Source organism: Arvicanthis niloticus, chromosome 12 (assembly GCF_011762505.2).
Source record: "Arvicanthis niloticus isolate mArvNil1 chromosome 12, mArvNil1.pat.X, whole genome shotgun sequence".
Lineage (NCBI taxonomy): Eukaryota > Metazoa > Chordata > Mammalia > Rodentia > Muridae > Arvicanthis > Arvicanthis niloticus.
In genome coordinates, this window is record NC_047669.1 from 24,937,820 (window position 1) to 24,959,879 (window position 22,060).

A 22,060-nucleotide genomic window follows, 5' to 3' on the forward strand; every position below is an offset into this window, starting at 1 on the left:
GACACAGGATAACACGTGGGTACATTTAAAACAAGATGACATTAGTGAAGAAACACAGGCCATACCTCAAAGACAGTGCAAAGCCTAACCAGAGTAACAGCAGATGATATAATCTTTTTATCACAGAAACATGATATATATGATTTATCCACACTTAGAAGGAAAGTCGCAAGCACAGGGAGAACTAAGGAGGTATGGCTAAGCAGTGTCTCCCAGGGTGGTCACTGTTCCCTGAGTCACAACCACAGGAACTTGAGCTCGATAAAGCCCAAGGCATCTGAGGTCACCCCCAGGGAAATCCACTAGCTGCCCGGTGGTTGGTTACAAGAGAGTGTAAAAGGAAGACTGGCTTGAGGTTTTTAAAAGGAAGCCTGCTTACTGGAGAATATGTGGATTCTTCCCATATGACAACGTCCTGCAAGGCTACAGCAGGCAGAGAATGAGGTTCGTGGGTGAATGTCCAAACGGACATTGCGTTGACTATCCTGTGGCTTCCCTTGCCACAGCTCAGAAGGGCTGAGCCCTGGCTACTGCATTCTGCATGACCTTGTCCAAATGATGTAACCATACCCTATGGCTTACATCATTCTTCCTGCCTTTGTTACAGAGTGACCCAAAAGCCAACAACTTTCTTTAAATCTCATTCATAAGAGTATTTTTTTTAAGCTAAGTTTAAAAAAGAGATCTACGCTGGGCAGTGGTGGCGCACGCCTTTAATCCCAGCACTTGGGAGGCAGAGGCAGGTGGATTTCTGAGTTCGAGGCCAGCCTGGTCTACAGAGTGAGTTCCAGGACAGCCAGGGCTACACAGAGAAACCCTGTCTTGAAAAACAAAACCAAACAAACAAAAAAGAGATCTAGGAGGGAAATTAGTGAGGGTGGACCACTCATCTGTGCCCTGCTCTATGCCCTGGACCTCTATGGACCAAGTTGTTGTTTTCTTTTTCTCCTCTGGCTTCTGCTGAGGTAACTCAGTGTCGTGAGCAGGAAGAGGGGAGGGAAGTGAGGTAGAGCAGCCTGTGCAGCTGCCCTCTTCCCTGTGTCTGTGTCCTCTGTGGGACTGCAGCCCCCGACCTCTCTTTGAATCTTCAGAGTCCTAGAAGCTGTCATTAAACTAGCCACAGAAAACCATAATTCCCCAGGATTTCATCCAAAGGAGTCTTGTAAATCACCTTTTGTTTGTTTTGAACATCCTAAGTAGCCCAGCTCTTACCCACTGAGCCATCTCTCCAGCCCCTGTAAATGACCTTCTTAAAAGGAGAAAGACTCTCAGGTATGAAGTCCATATTTTTTTTTAAATGTTATGTAACAGATATAAAAAATAACAGCTTAAACAATAAACATTTGTGTCTTTTCAGTTTTTATGGATAAAGGATCCAAAAATAGGCAGGATTTTCTAGAAGGTTTCAATCACCTGGCAGCCATTCATTGATTGATTGATTGATTGATGTTTCTGATATGGGGTCTTACTGTGTGTTTGTTTGTTTATATTTCCAGAATGTTTCCAGTTCCAAGTTCAGTCTGGTTATTGTCAGAATTCATTTTCTACTTTGCCCCAGACTGTTAGAATGACAGGGAATATGGCTTTAGAAGCTCATTTATGACAAAATCACTAATACAGTGATGTGGTGCTTTAAACACAACAGCCCCCATAGACTCATATTTGAGTGCTTGGTCCCCAGTTGTTGAACTGTTTGGGAAAGGTTAGGAGATACGGCCTTGTTGGAGGAAGCATATCACTGAGAGTGAAATTTGAGGTTTCAAAAGCCTATGCCATTCTAAGTTAGCTCTGCCTCCTACTTGTAGATAAAAATATAAGCTCTGTCTAGAAAAGCCACCCTGCCTCTTGTCAGCTCTGTGGTAGTATCAGCTAGAGAGAGATCCTCTCCCTCCCTTTGACCCTCACCACCAGTGACAGGTAGGAGAGTTGTCCCTGCTGCAGCACTCAGGAGCATGTCCTGCACCTTGTCTGGGCAACACAGGAGAGCTGGCCCTGGACATGGGGGTTGCGGGTGAGCGCAGGAGAGCCAGCCCTGCCTTTTGTCTGCTCTTGCGGACAAGGGAGAGATGCCCTCCTCCCCTCCCTCACCCCTTGCCACATATGGCAGTGGAGAGAGCTGGCCCAGAGGTCATGAGAGTCAAGGGGATGGGGGTGGGGTGGGGTTGCTGGTGAGTCAAGCCGAGAGCAGGATAGCCACTGGTGTGACCAACTCAGATACCTCTCAGGCCCAGATCCAAAGTTTTGAATTGGCCCATCCCAACATCAATGAACTGCTGGAGTGTACAAAGGGGCCATCCCATAGGCCCAAATCTACAGGCTGTCCATGAGACCGGGCAACAACAGGATATCTGAGAGAAGTCCCCAGTGAGATTCCAGTATTGACAGAGTAGCAGATGCCAGAGACCTCATACCAGACCAATGAGTCATTGCAATGAACATTTGCAAGCAAAGAAGTGTGGACAAAAGGTAAACTCTGGGACACACTGTGACACATGAGAGCTTCCACAATGAGATTTTTTTTTCTCTGTTGTAGGTAAGGTTCCAAGGGTGGAAGGTCAGTTATGAGGAGAAGGGGAGATGGTGGGATTGGATGCATGATGTGAAATTCACAAAGAACCGGTAAAACATTTTTTTTAAAGATACGTACCTGCCTGCTGTTGCCGTGCTCCCAGCTTTGACAGGTGTGGACTCTATCCTCTGCAACCTTGAGTCTCAATATAAATGCTTTGTTTTATAGGTTGCCTTGGTCATAGTGGTTTTTTTTGTCACAACAATAGAAAAACAGCTAACACAAGTAATAACATATGCTGTCACACAAGATGGTGTAGTGTAGGAGGAATATTTCGTACTAGTATGGTTTAGGCAACTTTCTTCAAAGTGTCTCTATATTAAAGGCTTTGTCACGAAGAGGCCACATGGGGAGTGTGCTGGTGTCTTGTGACATCTTGAGAGGATTCATGCAAATATCTACTCACCCCAAATAGGGAACCAGCATCTGACCACAGTAACAATTCCACAAAAGTCTAATCTGGCTAACCAATGAGTTCACTGAGGCTACAGGATCACAAGTAAGAGCTTACTTACAGAATTATGAAAACCTCAAAGGCTGCTGCATTACCAAGAAGTCGATCCCAGCCTGGGTAAAACCACACAAAAGCTGCATCCCTGGAACTCTCTGAACCCATGGGCTGCGCTACAGGACTCTTCTACAGGGATGTCCTTCCTCATTCTATAGTTTTGAGGTGGGGTCTTGCGCATCTTCTAAGTGTCATCTTTCCACGACTCAGGGCCCTTGTTTACTTCCTGATTTTCATGAGCCTCTTTCTTCCTCCAAGAGGAAAATGTTCAATTCAGAGGAAGTTGCCACACAACACTAACCGCCTTCTTCCAACTCCTGTATTCTCTCTGTCTCCTCTTCTGAGATACACACTGAGCCTCAGGGGTGTGTGGTGTGTGTGTGTGTGTGTGTGTGTGTGTGTGTGTGTGTGTGTGATTTTTTCTGGGAGCTTAATAGGTTATAAGTGTCTGCAACACACTGCCCATTACACATTTTCTTCCAAGACTAACTATAACTGGCTGCAATAATAATCCTCTGTAAATCACTTTTTAATTTTTTAACATTTGTTTGCTTAATTACTCTCTCTCTCTCTCTCTCTCTCTCTCTCTCTCTCTCTCTCTCTCTGTGTGTGTGTGTGTGTGTGTGTGTGTGTGCGTGCAGCAGAATTACCTTTCCACAAAAGAGCCGACATGATTCAGATATTTCGTGACAGTTTATTTAAGACATTTCTCTGCGAACATTTTCCATTGAATCATAAGCATAGACACTTAAGGCTGTGAGGCAATCGCAGTTGTGTTGAAACAGAGAAGCTGAGCCGGCATCTATGTAAAGCTTTGTAAGTTGGTGAAGGGAATCAAGTTCTGTAATATGAGTCATCTGTCCCCTCCACAGTAACTACTTACAGGGAAAACCACCAAGAATTTGGTCTTCCCCCTCAGTAGAAACTAAGGGGTGGACTATGGCGATCACAAACAGCTCTTGCCACACTGCCCTCGAAAAAATCCTGCCACTGCCTCCTGTGCAGGCTCAGGCTACACACAGGCTATTTTCAGGTCCTGGAAAACAGGCATGCTGGCTTGCAGACGCACTGGCTCAGGTATACAGACTGTCTTCTTGCTGTGTGAACAACATACATGTTGTTGAAGAATTACAGGAGGCAGGTTCTTGGTTACCAGGAGAAAGAGCTAGAAGTTGTATGTCTTTTCTTGCCTGTGCCCCAGGTCTAGTGAAAGGAGTCTACGCTTTCCTACTATGTAGCCCATTCCTGTTCTCCGTGTGCCAGTAGTAAGGTGGTAAGACCTTGGAATGCCTACTCGAGGCAGAGGAAAGAGTCTAGATCTACACCCAAAAGTCCTGCCGATGACATTTGAAGAAGAGGCTAAGGAGGGAGAAATACACCATGATAAATATTCCAATAAAACTGGAACTAAAACCAAATGCATAGAGTAGATGCAAACGCTTCATGTATTGAGGTAGCGTGAAGAATGAAAGATCAGCCTCTCCGGCGTCCTCCCTAAAGCTTTCAACTTGATATGACCCTGCAGAAGATTCAGGTGAACCCACGGTCCCAGTCGATCCCTCTCCTAAGATGGTTATCACTTCATCAAGCAACACCCGGAAGGTCCAGAACTGTACTTGGCAGTGTTGTGGGGATGCTGGGGGGGAGGGGGGGGAGGTCTGAGACTCACCTGTCATTGACCGGCAGAGGGGCAGTACAGAAAGTCCCAACAATGGCAGTCCTATCTCTTCTCCAAACCCGGCTAGAAACTTGGAACGTGAGCTTCACTTGGTTTATCTGGCACTGTGGGTTGGGATGAGCCATGACCCCTCTCCCTTCAAGCTGCTCTTTAGGTCTGGAAGATAAGGAGAGAGGCGATGAGCCAGCATGGGTCTGTGCTTCACTTTCTTTGAACCAAGGGGCTCTGTGGGTAAGCCTTGCTAGCTGTCAAGAACAGAGGCACGGGCTCCTTGAAAATGGAGATAGCTGGTTTTCGTAATCCTCACCGGTCCCCTGCCCACAGACCAACGATTGTAAATGTGACCCAGGAAATACTTGTTAATTTTTTTTTCATTATTGGAAAGTCAATAAACGTTTCTGTTTAAGGGACTTCCCATGTGATTCTTTCCTGTCCACCGAGGTCACTCAAGTTCAAGGTTTCTGCAACAGCTATTTCCCAAAGAAAAATGCTTAATCCAGTTGTGCTGCAGGAGGAACTGGTTGCCTGGGGCCTGGGTAGTGGACGGTGTGTCCTTCTATCCTGGTCTCTGAGACAGTGGGGGACTCAGAACAAGGGAGAGGGGCAGGGTACAGATGCCTCTCCACACCACAGCAGATTGGGTCTTGATTCACCGCCAGCCCTGTTCCCTTTTTCTTTCTGGTTTTACGGAGCAGTGGTGTCTTCTTGGTGTATTTTTTCTCATCCAGAAATAGACATACAGATTGTTATTTCATTTTGTAGAAAGACTTTGTTCAAGTATAGAAAAGCTGACCCTGCTCGGAAGCTTATTATAATATAGCAGAAAAAAAGATAGGATTTAAGAAACTGCTTTTATCAAAGACCTTATAAATTATAAGGGATATGAAAGGTGAAATCATAGAAAATAGGGGTAAGACATACTTGTCCCTGGCACTTATCCTTCTAGTTTCTGATTTTTTAATTAAAAAAAAAAAAATAAGTGATGGTTAGAGTTAAAACATTCAGTGTCTGTCTTCAGGAGTCACGTGTCTTCCTTTGGGATGAAGGCTAAGCACCTATGAGAGGTCCACTGAGCCGCTCAGAGGACCTCAGCTTCGGCTTGTGCAGAGTCTCCAGTGACTGGTGGGCGGGGACAGTGATTTTACTGATCCAGAAGACCTAGTATGCCAGTGCGAAGCTCTCCATTAGTATCTGTTGATCTACCAACTGGCTAGAGAGACAAAGGAAAGCCCAGAGAGACAAAGGAAAGCCCTTCCAGAAGCAACACAACTTTGAACAGATACTGTGAAAAGTCCTCAGCTCACTAGTTCACCACAGCTCACAAGCCGCTGGGGGCACCTGCAGATCCATGGCCCAGAGGGACCACCAGTATTTGCAGACAGAACACTGCCCAGTGCAGGGTGTCTGGGAGCTCAAGAGGAGTGGTCTCTTCCTGGTGGTACTTCTCTTCCCTCATAGCACAGTTCAGCAGGGCAGCCTGAGAACACACCCTCCCACCCCCAGCCGATGTGGTCACTCTCGCTTTTTTAAACATGCCCAAGGGCTCCGCGAGGGGCTCTCAGGCCAGAAACCACAATCTTTAATTTGTCCTTCAAGCCTGATTTATCTCTCCAGACTTCTCTTCTCCTCCATCCCCAACCTTGGCTTTGTCTTCCCGGCACACCTCTGTGTTCTTTTCTCACTAACCCAGCTCACTCCCACAAATCCTTTGTTCTCCCTGTCGCATCCTCAGACCCACTTAGGTGCTGTTTCTGCGTCCTCACATCTCAGGGCAGTGGACCGGGAAATGTTTTGAGAGGTGTACACTGCTCATCCCCCTACTTGGGTTCAGTTGGTTTTTGTTTTGTGTTTCTCTCTCTCTCTCTCTCTCTCTCTCTCTCTCTCTCTCTCTCTCTCTCTCTCTCTCTCAAGCAGACCTTTGTTTGCATCTACTTTGTCAGCAGATTTGGCGAGGGCTGTCTGAGGGATGCAGGCTCTGGCCCCTGAGGGCCTCTGGGTTGGGCAGGGCTTATGAAGGGGCTACACTTCCTGTGGGGGTTCTGGCTCCTGCCCAGCAACCTCTGCGGTAAGCTTTACATTTCCTCCGTTGCCCAGATCTCCTGCAGCTTTCCCAATGTGGTTGTGATTAGACCCCTTTGGGGTCTCTCCTGCATCGATTCTGTTTTCCTCACTAGACCCTAACAGAACCAGTGCTTACGCGTCTGATTAGATAGAAGGTTTGCTGCTAGCTAGTAAGGGAACCCAATTGCTTTTAAAAGAAACAGGCCAGCCTTGTCCCTGACTCCCGATCTCTGCCAGGTTTGTGCCCCCCCCCCCACCCCCCAACTTCCAAGGTGCAGTTCTTTGCTATCTTGCTGCAAGCCTGGTCCCACTAGTTCCCCGGAGCCAAATCTACCCCAAAAGGAATGGAAATGATCAGCTCTGGTCCCACAAACTCGGAACACTCCTTCTGGCCCTAACCTCACACTTTAAAGTCCTTCCATGGGCTAGCTCTTAAGGCCCTGGTCACCCTTGCAGGGGGATGGTGGCTCAGGCTCTCCTTGGTGACATCCTTACTACAATTCTGCCTGACCCGCTGAACACTGTTTCCTACGGAGAACTAATCACCTTTGGTGCTGCCCACCAGCCCTGCTTGCTAAGCATCCGAATATACTGTGTTTAAGGTGGTACTGACCCCAAACCTGCAGCTCGTATCTGTGAGTAGAGCTATAGAGGGCACTGTTCTCAGTTTGGTGGGCTAAGCCCAACAAATACATTGTGTCTGACCTGGAACATATACATACACGAAAGAGGGGCTTAGCCATAGGACACTTACGTACATGGTGATCTTGACTGAGGACGTTACATTGTTGCTAAGAAAGGTGACCTCCACTCTGGTATCCTTTTTTCTCTTCTCCTTCAAATAAAACTCCACGAGGCTGTGGTGCACTGGGAAACCAAAGAACAGCAAAGGCTTGGCAGGTGGCACAGAGGCCAAGAGTGAAAACCCCACAGAGCCGCAGCCTGCCTGGGATGTTCTACCTCCAAGACACTGTCAGAGGCACAGATTGCTTGTTATCTTGGGTCCTCAGATTTCTCAAGTGTAAACGGGGCTAATAGTTATCTCACCGGCTGGAGCGAGGACAGTGTCCTTGCTTAGGGAATAGTCAGAAAGTGTGAGTTTTTATTATTGCAAGTGTAGTTCGGTCCTCTCTGTTTGGTGACCTGATTGTGGGGAGGTAACGTTTCTAAAAATCACACTTAAATTTACTTAGTGTGTGTGTGTGTGTGCCATGTGGTGCACATGGAGACGAGACAACAACATGCAGTAATTGATTCTCCTCGTTCTCCATCTGGAAATAAACTTAGGTCATCAGGCTTGGGAATAGTCATGTTTACCCACCAACACATCTTGATGGCAGTGGTGTACTCTTGAGAATGTCAAAGAGGATTCAGCATATACTGCTATTGTTTGAATGCCTTTGGCCCTGCAAAAGTCATATTTAAACTTTACCTCTGGGGAGATGGTTAAGTGCTTGATGAGAAGGCATAAGGACCCGAACCTGGATCCCCAGCACCCATGTAAGAAGCTGGGTATGGCAGCACTTGCCTGAAACTCCACTGCTGCGGGGAGGAGACAGGCTGACCCCCAGATCTTGGGGTTGTGCTAATGACCAGGGTCAGTGAGAGGCCCCAGAGTTTTCCTGAGTAGATCAGTACCTTGAAAGTGACAGAAGGCCCTAGCTAGAGACTAGTAGGACCTGTGACAGGAACGAGATGCCATCAGAAAGCAAAGAGAACAGTCCTCAGACACCAAATAGCAACACCTTGCCCCTTTGGCTTTCTAGTCTCCAGAAAGCTGAGAGGAAAGATGTATGTTCTTTGTAAATTACCCAGGCCTGGACATTTTATTATAACAGCACAAACAGACAAGGACATATATTAAATAAACAACTCATTTAACAAAAAGCAGTATCCTTTTCCCCTTCTCCACAGACAGTGTCAGGAGCTTAGCTGGCCGGCTATTACATTGAGCCTCTCTTGAGCAGTTAGATACTAGGGTTCTCAACGAAGGTGTTACCAACATAGACTAGGTGAACATCTTGGCTCATGGTGACATGAAGTCATGAGGACCTGCTGACTGTCTGATAAAGGAGAGTGCGTAAGGAGGATACTTGGTAGCATTTTGCAGTCATTTTGGTCTCTATTGTTTCTTCCTTGGCTCCATTCAGGATGGGAACATAGTTAGAGATGTAATCCTTTACTCTCCCAGTACCTGTGTTTCTCATCTGACTGTTGGGGAAATAGCCAATGGATGGAGATAGTAAGGCCTAGGTTAGAGGATTGATGTGACCCATCCAAGCCCACAAGTCTTAGTAACAGACTCATTGACAAGCACCAACACACTCAAGAACTCATGAGACAAAAGAACCTGCAATCCTGTCCCCTCCAAAGAAAAAAACAATCCAGTGTCACACGTTTCCTGTCTTTTATCACTAAAGGTTATTGTAGTGAGAACTCTGGGATTTTGTTTTCTTAAAAAAAAAAAAAAAACTGGTAATATTATAGAAATATGTTTTCATTTTAATACCAGGTGTGGGATATGAGGCTGCTTCAGATTGTCCACAGAAGCAGACTATGCTTTGCCTCGTGCTCTAGCAGAGGTGTGATTTTGCCAGCTGCAGATAGTCTCTGTGATTTTGTGATGTTTGGAATTCTGGGAATTTTTCACAGGGTATATAAATGTTAGGGCCCTGAGAGGCAAGATGGGTTGTTGGTTGTTGTTGTTTGTGGTTTGTTAAGTAGTCGTATGCAAAGAAGAAACAAAAAAAAATTAGATATCCTGATGGCAATATCTAATCGCCCCCAAGGAACTCTATGCAGGAGGTAGTCTAATAATGACCTGGTCCCCTTTCCTATCTAATCTTTTTTTTCTTTCTTTTCTATCTAGGGTTGGAGGTTAAAAGGGTGAAAGAAAGGGGACAGAGAAGGGTGCAAGAAAGAGGAACCCACAAAGTAGTAAAAGACCACTTACAAGGGTATGAACGGTCTTGGGCTGGGCAAGGTTCCTGAACTAGGGTGGATATTTTGCGATGTAAGGGAAACTTGGGTGAGTATGAAAGCTTCAGGAATGTAATTGAGTTTAACCTATGGTGGATGTCATCTCTTCCTATGTTCATCAGACATTTTCTTAAGGTTCTGTTTCTCTTTTCTCCACACTGCCCTGATGTGGGGAGCCGACAGAAGGCTGCTATCATCCTTGCAGCCATCTTGAACCATATACCGACAAGAAACTTGTTTACAACAGCCTACAATAGCTGAACACACTCTGATAACATCTTGTTTTAGATACCCAGGATCTTCCCTTGGGTGTGTGAGACTTAAGGGCGTGACTTAAAGGCGTGACTTAGAAGTGAGACATATAAAAGGCAGATGTAGACAGAGGAAAGTACTTAAGACTTGAGACTCAGAACTTGGAAAAAGACTTGGAACTCGGAAAGAGACTAGCAACTTAGAACTGGGATTAGGACCTGAGACTTGGTACTAGGAAATAGGGAGTTGGAGAGAAGAAGAGAGACTGAAAAATAAACAGGATTGAATCACACTGTCTGGTCTCCATTCTTCCCATCCGTTCTCTCTCTCTCTCTCTCTCTCTCTCTCTCTCTCTCTCTCTCTCTCTCGCTGAACCCCGACCTGTGGAATGGAGCAGCTTGGGGCAGTGCGGGCTCTAACAATTTAGCCCCCAAAGCTTTTGGCAGTGGCGGGTTCCAACACTGATAGATCGGTCTGCAACATTTTGGCCCCCAAGTGTGGGGCAGAGCGGTCCGGGACACCCTGGAAACCCAAGGAGAGTCAGGATGGATGCTGGGTGAACAGAACTGGCAGTGAAATCCAGGAAGATGACTCAGAGAGTGGCACTCAGAGAGTCCTGAGTGGGTGCCTCGAACCTAAGAACCTAAGGCCAAGCCCTGATGCTGACAAGCTGGGCCATCCTGTCTAAGCCACTGAACCTCTTTGTCCCTCAGTTACTTTATAGGATAATGCTAAAGAAGAGAAGCCACTGTGTGAATGCTGTTCTACAAGGGACAACTGTATATTGTTTTTAAAGTCATTATTTGTAGAAGATCAGCCCTTGCTGGCACATGCCTGGCAGGACTCAAGAGTGGCAAGAGTCCTCAAGTGTCCTCAAGAGTACTGCTGAGGTGGAAGCAGGCTAAGAACACTGAGTGTAGGAGTTCAGGGCTGTGATAGCCTTTGAGTACCCAGAGAGCTGAAGCTGTCCCCGCCTGCTCCATTGGAACCTAGTTAGACAGGACAGACTTGGTTGGCCTAAGGAAGGGATGGTACCCTGCATCTATCCTTATAAGGAAAGGCTCGGAGTATGCAAGCAAGCAGGTGTTCATGCTGTCTGGTTTCCTGTGTCCCTCTGTGGTGTTTGAACGGACAATAAGTGTTTGGGGGGGAGGGGGTATAAGAGAGGTTTTGAAACAAACATGAAACCGGAAATGGATAGGTCTCTGATTTTGCCTTAGCAGAAACCTCAAAAAGCTCATAACCCCAGCATTCCCCAGGCTTCCACACCCAGTGTATTCTTAGCTGCACAGACAGAGCCTGCTCAGGTTGCTGCCAGCTTGCCCTGATTGGAGTAAGAAGCCAGGACATCTGGTCTTGGAAGCATTGCTTTCACCACTACACACCACAGCCTTCCTGTTCACCTCAGAGAACCACTACTGACAAGAAGAAGGAACAAGAAACGGAGCATGGTGTCATGAGGTGGCATGGAAAGGAGTCAGACCTAATGTCAAACCCTGATTTTCTCACCCGTTTGTATGCCTCAGCTACTGTGTCTCAGAACCTCACTTCATGAAAGTTCCCCTATGAACTGAGACTACATAGATGTGGCCATATCCATGAATCTCTCCATACCCCCATCTAGATCTGAAGCCCTCTGCCTAAGGGAAGGTAATAATTAAGGACTGGGCTTCGAGTCACCACGCCTCTGGCTTCCTCTATACTACTCTATCCTCAGAACTGATTCTTGTATACGAACTCCATCATTCTTCCCACGTTCCACAGGAGGGTATTGGGTTTCAGAAAGGAAAGTAACCTGCTCCTAATCCTCAACTGGAAGATAGAGAAGCTCAGATTCAAAGCCAGGTCCATCCTAAGATCTGAACACCAAATCACATTACACTGAGACTTTCCAGTAAATAGAAGGCAGTAGCCACAAAAATATCTCTACTAAAGCCCCCTAAGCTAATGAGAAAATCAGCTCAAATTATGGTGAGTATATAATTTATCATCCAAGTTAGCATAGTTTGCCCTGTGCACACCATAGAGCAGCAGGAGGGCCTGAGACAATGACCACCAACCAGGAAATACAGTCACCCTCCTGGAGCTGTAAAGACCACAGGAAGGGCACTGGCTTAGCGGCTCTCAAGACTAGTTTTTATTTGTGTTTTTGTGTCTTTTGTAATCATTGGCATCTTAGCTTCAAAGAGATGTTGGGAGCAATATCCATGGACAGCCGGATTGTGACTGCAACGGAGAAGGTGGAAGAGATCATGAGTTCCTCAAGGAGTCTCGCCTAAGAAAGGCTCTGCTAGGGTGGGAGGTACGTGGTGTGGTACCAGGAGGGGAGAGGAGTGTGAAGGACCACTTGAGTCACGGGCACCCCTGAGAGAAGCTGCCTAAGGCACAAACTCCTCTCTCTCTCTCTCTCTCTCTCTCTCTCTCTCTCTCTCTCTCTCTCTCTCTCTCTTTCTCTCTGACAGGGTTTCTTTGTGTAGCCCTGGATGTTCTGGAACTCACTCTGTAGACCAGGCTAGCCTCAAACTCAGAGATTCACCTGCCTCCCGAGTGCTGAGATTACAGATGAATGCTACCACATTTCAATGGGGAGAGAAAAAAGAGTATGTCTGCAGAGGGAGGCTTTTGAGTCCCTATTGTAATGGCACTGCTTGGATTCACTCTTACAGTTCTGGTTCTGCCTGACACTACCTCCCAGGATATCTCTGCAAACCCATTGCTTCCTGTGTGGTCTCCCATCCTGGTATAGATGCATCCCATGTGGGAACCACAGACATCTCCAGCATCCAGCTAGCACAGCTATGCCTTTTCCTTTCTACTCACCACAGTATGGGGCACTGGATGTCGTCAGGAGATAAACCTTCACTTCCTTGGGGAGCGGCTCAATCTTGACACCACCTCGTTCCACCAGTCCTGGATATAAAGAAGCAAAGACAGCATCGTTTTCAGAAGGCCATTTCTAGAACCCAGAGTCCCCAGTCAGGTGTCGACTCACTTATGCACCCCTATGTTTTCCAGATACTGCACACGAGCTCTGTCTCATGCTTTGTGATGGGTCCCAAGAGCCAAACAAAACGACAACAAAACCAAAAGCAAACAAACAAACAAACCAAAAAAATCCAGTAGAGTGTAAACAGAAAAGTCAACAGGAAGGACATTCTTCAGATCAATCTATAAATTCATTTCTTTTCTTTTTAAATGTGTTGTTTGTTTGTTTGTTTGTTTGTTTAGCAGGGGTCTAGGGGGAACCAGGAGTGTTTGCATGTTACACCACACCCGTGGAAGTCAGAAAGCTCATAGTATGTAGCCAATTCTCCCGTTTTACCAGGTGGATCCTGGGGATGGAACACATGGTTTTCTGGCTTGGTGACAAGAGCCTGACTGCTGAGCCAGTTCCACTGCCCTCATTTGGCTAATTCTTGGTAGATACCTGTAAGAAGCTTGTTTTGTGTCTAGCTTTGTCTAACTTTCAAACCAATTCATGTCACAGTTACTTTAATGGCATCTGTATCCTGTTAGTGGGGACACAGCAAAGTGAATGTTTGTCCTGAAGACTCAAAGATGACTGTTAGGGAGACTGTTCTCAGGGATGAGGTCAGAGCTAGGACAAGAACCAGCAGGGTGAAGAACCTTGGTTAACATACTTGGAAGGGTGCATGGCCATTGTCTCTGAGGTTCAGTGAGAGGTTGAACAGACAGTGGGAAGTGGCTGTTACAAACCACTTGATCCATCACCTCTGAAGGGAAGCTAGACACTTATCTGTGGAAGAGGAGATGATACCAGTGTGTGTTGTTATGGGACACTATCTGCCTTTCACATTTTGTCAGGCTAGTGTCAAGTCGAGTAGGAGCAATGGCAAGCTGCTATATCCCAAGTGGCATCTACAGATGGTAGGGGATGCAGAACTGTGGAACCAGAAGACAGCTATTGTTTTCCCTACAGTTTGCCCCTAGGATACAAGATGCCATGGTTTCCCCAGATGGACAGAGTCCTTTCCCCAGACTGGCTGTGATCCCATAGAGACATACATGACCTGCCCAACAATTAGTCACCTCCCCTATCCCAGATGATGTCATTTGGCCACCACAACCTCCCACTTCTAAAGAGGACATACGTGAAGCTCTGGGAAATCCCTACCAGGTGCACGTACGTAGCCAGCAAGCATGCTAACAGAGAGCGTATAAATAAATGGCCGTCTTCCAATGAGAGCGAGCTGAGCACCTCATGGGTTAATTTCCTCTTCCCAGATGGATAATCTCTTGACCCTAGGTCAGAGGTGCTCTGACCAGGTGATTGTCTAAACAAGACATGTAGCATCACAGCACCCGCTGATGTGCCAATGTGATAGGGAAAATCCCACAAGGCCCCGCCCCTAGACAAAGAGCTACAGGCCATTAATGACTGCAGAGAAAGAGAGAATCAGTCTTTTCTAAGAATGAGCCCCTTCCTTATAGGTTATCAGATCCCAAGTGGTCAGCCTTAAATACGTGTACATTAGAGCAGCACTAATGGGTGTGTGTGTGTGTGTGTGTGTGAATAATAAATATAGAAGAGAAGGAGGGGATGAGGAGGCATTGGAAGGGATAGAGAAAGGGATAAAGATGATGTAAATACGGCACTCATATTTGAAATGCTAGAAAGACTCAAACAATTCAACGTTTTAAAATGTAAAACTATTTTTAAAAAAAAAAAAAAAAAAAAAAAAAAAAAAAAAAAAAACCCAAAAGAGGTGACAAATGGCTCATGCCAGAACTTCCCCAAAATTGCTGAGGGAAGCTGAGGAAAACTGAGGGAATGAAGTCTTACCAATCCTCGGACAGGAGAGCAGGAAAGGGTTAAAGCAATCCAGACAGTCTCCTGTGAGGAAGGCCTTGTAGCTGGCACAGGGAAAGGCCATCAGTGGGCAAGTGTTCTCCAGTGCACTGATGTAGAGCTGTACAGCTCTCATGTGATCACAGATCAAGTAATTGTAACCTGAGAGGGGACAAAAACTATATCACTGTTTGGGACAAGACCAGCGGAAACTCCCTCACTGATGCTTACCCTAAGTCTGCTGAGTTTTGTACCGCAAAGGGCTATGAATAGACACGCTGTCCCCTGAGCCACACTTTGAAATATTAACGGACATGCTTACCTCAATCTCTCTTTCCCTTTTGATTTTCCTGAGCTATGGAAATTTGCTTGATTTGAGATTGATTCTTATGTGATCAGAAAAAAAAGGGGGGAGCGTACAGAACGAGGGGTACCACCTCTACAGCTAAGATCCTTGTCTCTCTGCTTGTCTATCTTCTTCACCACCACCCACAAAACAGTTTTCTCACCCAGCAAAGAGATACTCCAGGGCAGCAATTCTCAACCTTCCTTCCTAATGCTGTAACCCTTTTATAGAGCTCCTTACGTTATAGTGACCCCAACCATAAATTTTTTTTTTTGTTGCTACTTAATAACTGTAATTTCACTACCGTTATGAACCATAATGTAAATATTTGTGGTTTTTGATGGTCTTAGGCAACCCTGTGAAAGGATTGCTTGACCCACAAATGGGTCGAGACACACAGGTTGAGAACCTCTGCTCTAGAGTCAACTGCTGTCCATGGTCAGTCTTTTGGATCAAACATGCTATAACTCGCCTAGCCCAATACCCTTTCTTTATCCTACTTTTTTTTTTTCTTTTTCTTTCTTTCTTTTTTTTTTTTTTTTTTGTTTTTTTGTTTGTTTGTTTGTTTGTTTGTTTTTCGAGACAGGGTTTCTATTTGTAGCCCTGGCTGTCCTGGAACTCACTCTGTAGACCAGGCTGGCCTCGAACTCAGAAATCTGCGTGCCTCTGCCTCCCAAGTGCTGGGATTAAAGGCATGCACCACCACTGCCCGGCGAGATTTAGTATTATTAAAAACAGATATTAACTATATTTGTTACTTAAATTCATTTATAATTTAAAATATGTGTTAAATACTTTCAAAAAGAGAATTCCAGAAGGATGTATTTAGGAGAGAATGTGTTAAAATATCTTTAAGGTAATTTTGGAAGCTGAGCATAGCAGTATATTCCTTCAATCCCAGCACTCAGGAGGCAGAGGCAGGCAGATCTCTGCAAGCTTTGTAAGACATTGGGCAAAGCAACCTTTGGCCATGCAGTTCTTTGGTCTGATGGCTTGCTTCTGCCACTACTGCATTCTGGAGAGAACGCAGCTCCATTAGGCCTTGCCACTGATCATGTCTCAGGACGAAATAGAGGTTATTGGTCTGAACAACATTAGCTTACAACAGAGCCTGACATAAACTAGGACGACAGCACAAACATGAGGCTGGCTTCTGGCATCAGAGAACTCTCCGGAATTCATGGGCTCCAGAGATAACTAGTATGTGCTAAGACCCTGTAAAACATAGGAGGGCATCATCAGGAAGACCCTGTGTGGCCCACATTGGCTGATCAGGGTGGAGACGTGGTGAATTTCAGTTTGTGGAGCAGGGAAATACTAACTCTCCCTGGCTTGCTGACCTGCGTGAAAGAACGTAGGGCATCCAGGCTGGTCTTGGCCTCCATTGACAAAGTAGTCCACATGTCCGACAGGAATCCGGATACCCAAATCTGAAAGAGGCAGAGCCCTGTTAACCTCCTGCTTCAGGAATATACTTCCCCAGTCCCACATCAGGGTGGTTGGGAGTAATCGTCCTCGTTCCAAAGGGCTGGGAAGCTACACAAGGCAAACCACGCTGAGAGGAAGCACACTAGGATCAGTTTACAGGATACTTGGACTTGACCAGTAAAATAAAGTAAATCTTCCTTTTCTGTTACACTTGAACCATGTGGTTCTCTCTCCTGTTTCTAGAACAGATCGCCCAAGCACTCACCCAAGTCCAAGCCTTACTTTGTCCATCTTCTCTACCCAGAACCTTCTAGAACTCCCCAAGGCTGATTCACTCTCCTCCACTGAGACTTGCCTACTGTAGTGATGCTCGTCCATAATCTTTTGGAAGGAACCCCCTCTGATGTTACCCTCTGTCAATATGCTTTCTTACACAACACATAATAGCCACATGCATGTGATAATAACAACCTGTAATCTGGCCTTGTTTCCCTGAATGAAGCCTTCAGGTATTTCCATGTTTTTGTCTGATTGGTTGGTTTTTGTTGTTGTTGTTGTTTTTTTCTGGTGGGTCCTTGACACCCACTACAACACCTGGCTCACAACGAGTGACTAATAAATCGTTATTGAATGAACAAATAAACAGATGTTTAACTGCATATCCCTGTTCGTTGTTGAGTTCTCAGCTGGCTTCCTAGCCCAGGGAAGATCAATCAAATAAGCAGAATCATTAGTTTTTGTCTCCTTAAAGAAGCAGCTCCAACTTCAAAAGGCCCAGGGGCCAATGTCAGGTAACAATGAATCAAACATGACATAGATTTGTTGGGGATGGGAGAGTTCTACTTCATTTTAAAAATTGGTTTTATATAGGAGAATGATGGTTCATTTTTTATCATAATGAAATAAATACAAATAACAAAAGTTACCATCTTAATCTTTAAGAAGACAAGTAGAGCCTATAAGTCTCTTTACTGATTGTCTGCATTAATAGCGAGAAGTCATTGTCACCCTTTATTGCCAAAATATTGCTCTCCTGAACTAATGCTGTCTATTAGGCACCACCTCCTCATTTCTCTTCCCTCATTCTCCATTAACCGCCATTGTGTTTCTGTCTCCATAGATGTGACTCTCAAGTAAAGGATCACCTTACTCATGAGCAAGATAAACTATCGTAACATAGCCAGGCTTGTGTGGCATTGGTGTGTATCTGTGCAGTGATGGGACAGGAGTTGGACAATATCACTGCGTGGACTTCTTCTTCCAGTTGCCTGACTTGTTAGCTTTATAGGCTAGAAGAATGCTTTAGACTTAAGGGGATGAGCCACAGGTATTTCTCTTCCTTCAACTATAAGCCCTTCTGGTCTAGAACACTGAGCACAGAGCCTGGTACACACCATGGAGACATTTTATTTCCAGTGGAGATAAGGATGATTGTCCACTTCCTTCCCCCAGGTAGCCAGAAAGACAAGGCGGAGTGAGAGTTAAAGTGACCTTTCCTGTGTGGGTCACTATTGGAAGGGAGATTCTCTTTCTTGACCTAGGCTTGTTCCCTGGGGAAAAGGGAAGTCCTGATTGGCCTGTGTGCCCAGGGAGTGGAATGTCCCCGTCTGCATCCTCAGGGGACAGGCGCACACAGTCTAAAAAGGCAGCATGATTTTCCCATATGTTATGCAGACAGCAACACCCATTAATACAGGGTTTGGTGTTGAATCAGTAAGATTACCAAACAAACCATTTTGGTTCATAAGTGGGAGTCCTCCTGACCACTAGTAGCTTAAAATAAAACTTCTACTCTCCATGGTCACAGTAACAATGATAACCAAAGAATGATCTCAGCGCTGGAAGAGATCTTCAAAATTATTCTGATACCTCTCTACTGTATAACAGAAGCTCTACCAAGGACAGGGGCTCTCTGGCCAGGACCACACCCCTAGGTGCTAGCATCACAGCTTTTACTTATGTGCACTCCCTCATCCCAGACACGTCACCCCAGCTCACTGTCAGTGTCTGTGTGGATGGCTTCCACAAACAGGGCATCTCCAGCATCCAAGCGTTCCTCCAGACTGGCTCTGGTGTACTCTGGCCCAGCAGGATCCAGACCTATAAGGACAGGCTACTATCAGGATCCCCTTCCCTCTCAACTCCTAGAAACACCATGGATGTACACTGTGCCTTCCCCAGCAATCCCCCCCCCCCCCCCAGTTCAGCTCAGAGCATCATCTAAGCAGGATTAAGGGTTGGAAGAACCAGTCCAGGAAACACTTTAATCCAGGAAACCCCATGGTCTGTTGTCTGTTGTATTCTCTCAATGGCCTGGTTTTTTGCTTCTAAAATAAACTTACCAATACCAACAATTTGGCAAAAACAATGATAATAGATGTTATCCCAGAGGGCCTCTCAGGAGGAGTCTTTGAGACATGATTCAAACTTGTCCAACTGAAGAACTAAGAATGTAGGGTATTTACCAGGCACCCCCGCTCTTACTGACTGGGACAGAAGACTGAAGCATAAACCCCTGTCTTTGCTGCTACTTAACACACTGTCTAGGGGTGATTGCCACACCAAACCCCAACTACAGCTTATTACATCCTATTGTATAAATATGTGCACTGAGGTTTGGGAACAAATACATGGGCTCTTATTGTGACATAGGAGATTGTGGAAGAATGACACTGTTTTATGCAAATAATGGATCATTTTAGTAGCAATAATGGCTCAGTCGTAAGGATGTGGGCTCACTGTCCCACCTGCTCACCTCAAATGAGTCTCTGAAGCAATATTTCTGTGTCTGTAATTGCTGAGAGGAAAAGTAGGTTGTCATTTTTTTTTTTACCTGTGATCCGTCCCAACTGGCCTTTGTAGAAATGTCCCACCATGCCTCCAACATGAGCCCCCAGACTAATACCAATGATGTGGACTGAGGACTCTGACACACCCAGCTCCTGGAATAGACAACAGATTCCACTTGGGCCACGGTGGCTTTCCTGAGGCTTCTAAAACCAAAGGCCGTGGGCACCACACACCCACCCACGTGCTTCAGAATGAGGGCAGGCCTCCCATCCATCACTGTTTCTCATTTTGAGCTCTGCAACTCCACCCCTACCCCAGTTTCCTCACTTCAAATTATTCAATGGCTACCTCATTCCTAAATTATGCATGGTCAGCATTCTCTATTTTTGTGCAGTAACATGTCTTACAAAGGCCTGGGGGCCTTGAGTAAGCTCAGTGCCCTGCCTGTCAGCGCCCCAAGAATCTGGCTCTGCTTTTGCCCCAAATCTCAAGGGCAAATCTTTTTATATCAGGCTGTCCTTTTCTGTCTGTACAAATGGCCCAAACCAATTCGAACCTTCCAGAACTTACCAAAAGTTTGCTGAGGAAGCGGGATATCTCCAGGCTCAGCTTGACCACATTCTCCACAGCTGAGAAGTACACGCCCGTGGAACCATAAACCCAGTCCACCGCAATCACGTTAGCATCTGCTGCCCCCAGGAGAGCTCTAATAAACTTGTCGATCCAAGAAGGCTTTGTTCCTAACACCCTAGATGTGAGTCAAAATACAGAGGAAAATTACTTGCCAAACTGATAGCTATTCATAGCTACCCCATATAGTCCCTAAGCTAAAGAAATCAAGACTAAGGACAGCCAGCGGCACAGAGCTTCGAGTAGAGGGAGAAGCATCCTTCCAGAGTCACCAGCATGTGTGCAGCCTTCACGTAAATTATCTGAAAGGGCCTCTTGTTGCATGTACAACTCACAACTCACGGCAGATTCCAGCCACACCTGCCTTCAGTCTGCCCCTTCGTGCAAAGCTCTGCACACTGTCTGCACACTCTGTCTCTATGCTGTTTGAGAGACAAATCTGTTCTCACTTTAAAGTATTAAAATACTTTTCATACTCATTTTAAGTTCTGCCCTTGAGGAGACTTTTACTCATATTCATATGCCCTTGCGTTCATTCACAACATGTTTGTACATCAAGTATCTCTGGGCCTAAGGGGTAGGCTGGGTGATTTCCAAGCTGTAAAGCCAAGTCCCTGTCCTTCTAGAGCCTATGGTATGAGACTTTTCTAGAAAGATAGTGATGGAGATTTTCCAGAAAGCTTTCTTAACGGTGTGGAAAGACGTCCCAGCTCCCTGTAGTGCGACACTGCGAGCATGCTCACAAGGAGACAAGAATACAGACTGGGCATGTGCTCTGCAAAGTGGTCCCTGAGATTTAATAGAAGGGTTGCCTGGCGAACACTCCAGCTCCATCAGCAATCCCTGGGCTGGAGGTACACATTCTGCCTGGGAGAGTGGCTGAATATAAGACTTGCTAGAGAAAGGTGTTGGGAGAAGAATAAAGAATGTCAATTGAGGGAACAGGTGACTGGGCCTCTGGAGCAGAGAGGAGTCAGATGTGAAGTTGTGGGGGCACCTCTTCAATTGGTACCCCAATTACAAATGCCCTGCAGTCACTCTGGCCCTCTTTTCTCAAAAACCTTTCTCTATTTTCTGTCTTGTTAGCAGGCTTTGGGGAAAAAGATATTTGAAGGAAAGGGTGGTGACTGAGTTGGACGGTAGGGTACCAGAAACTACAGAGCTGCCAGGCTCCTGAGAAATGTTAACCTCTGAGTAAGATGGAGGGACCATCATAAACAAAAATTGCTCAAGTCATTAAATCATGGGGGGAAAAGCGAAGGAAAAAAAAGAGGAAATAAAACTCTGGGCAAAAAGTACCTTGTTGTTATCCCTGAGTGACTGCGTAAAACCTGTGACCTCATTGTCCCAAATGAATCATGTTTGTACAACCACACTCCGGGGATAACGGTTCAGGTTTTTGCCCAAGAACCACTGAGACTATTCCTCCACCTTTCTTTTTAATCCAGATATGGAAACTGGAGTGGCTTGTCCAAGATCATAAAGACTGAGCAGAGGCTTAATGTCTGTGCCAGGAAGAGTGAGGAAACAGCATGTGCAGGGTTTGCATGAGGCTCCTTAAAGGACATGAACGGTGATGGGCAGTGACCTCACGTCTCTTCATCTCTCCATCATCTCCCCATGCACTATGGTCTCTTTGGTTCTTAGCCAAGAAGATCCTCCTGGTTGCTTAGCTCTCACCTGAATCCATGAATAACTATTTTGGTTCCCAGACTGGCATTGAACTCAGAGTTCTGGATGTCACTGCCTTCTTCTACCAGCTGCCCACAGCTGGGGTCCGAGCGGGTAAAAAGGAGAAACTGCACTTTGAGGTTGGTGCCTCGGAGAAGGCTGGCACTCTGGAAGTCAGTGCACTTTGGTTGGGTGGTAGTGGGTACGTTCCCTGGAGGAAACAACATAAGATGAGAACATTCAGAACAAGGGCAACGTCTTTTAGAAGGATGATGTCCTGGATGGAAGAAATGAACAGAAGCTGTCAACCTGAGATGTGTTCCGAGTCAGCCAGCTCA

General features: G+C 45.9%; 1 protein-coding gene across 1 annotated transcript in view; it reads right to left on the reverse strand.

The window, feature by feature from the left end:
• Positions 1 to 3,751: 3,751 nt before the first annotated feature.
• The window catches only part of Pla1a (phospholipase A1 member A), a 36,043-nt gene continuing 17,734 nt past the window's right edge, over positions 3,752 to 22,060 (reverse strand). Inside the window, exons 2-11 of the mRNA XM_034515311.2 lie at positions 21,732 to 21,933; positions 19,992 to 20,169; positions 19,465 to 19,573; positions 18,630 to 18,731; positions 16,544 to 16,633; positions 14,852 to 15,019; positions 12,868 to 12,957; positions 7,575 to 7,683; positions 4,747 to 4,911; positions 3,752 to 4,174 (exon numbers count right to left, since the gene is read on the reverse strand). Of these exons, the coding sequence (XP_034371202.1) occupies positions 4,090 to 4,174; positions 4,747 to 4,911; positions 7,575 to 7,683; positions 12,868 to 12,957; positions 14,852 to 15,019; positions 16,544 to 16,633; positions 18,630 to 18,731; positions 19,465 to 19,573; positions 19,992 to 20,169; positions 21,732 to 21,933 (1,298 nt within the window). The 3' untranslated portion in view covers positions 3,752 to 4,089. The remainder of the gene's footprint in view (positions 4,175 to 4,746; positions 4,912 to 7,574; positions 7,684 to 12,867; positions 12,958 to 14,851; positions 15,020 to 16,543; positions 16,634 to 18,629; positions 18,732 to 19,464; positions 19,574 to 19,991; positions 20,170 to 21,731; positions 21,934 to 22,060) is intronic.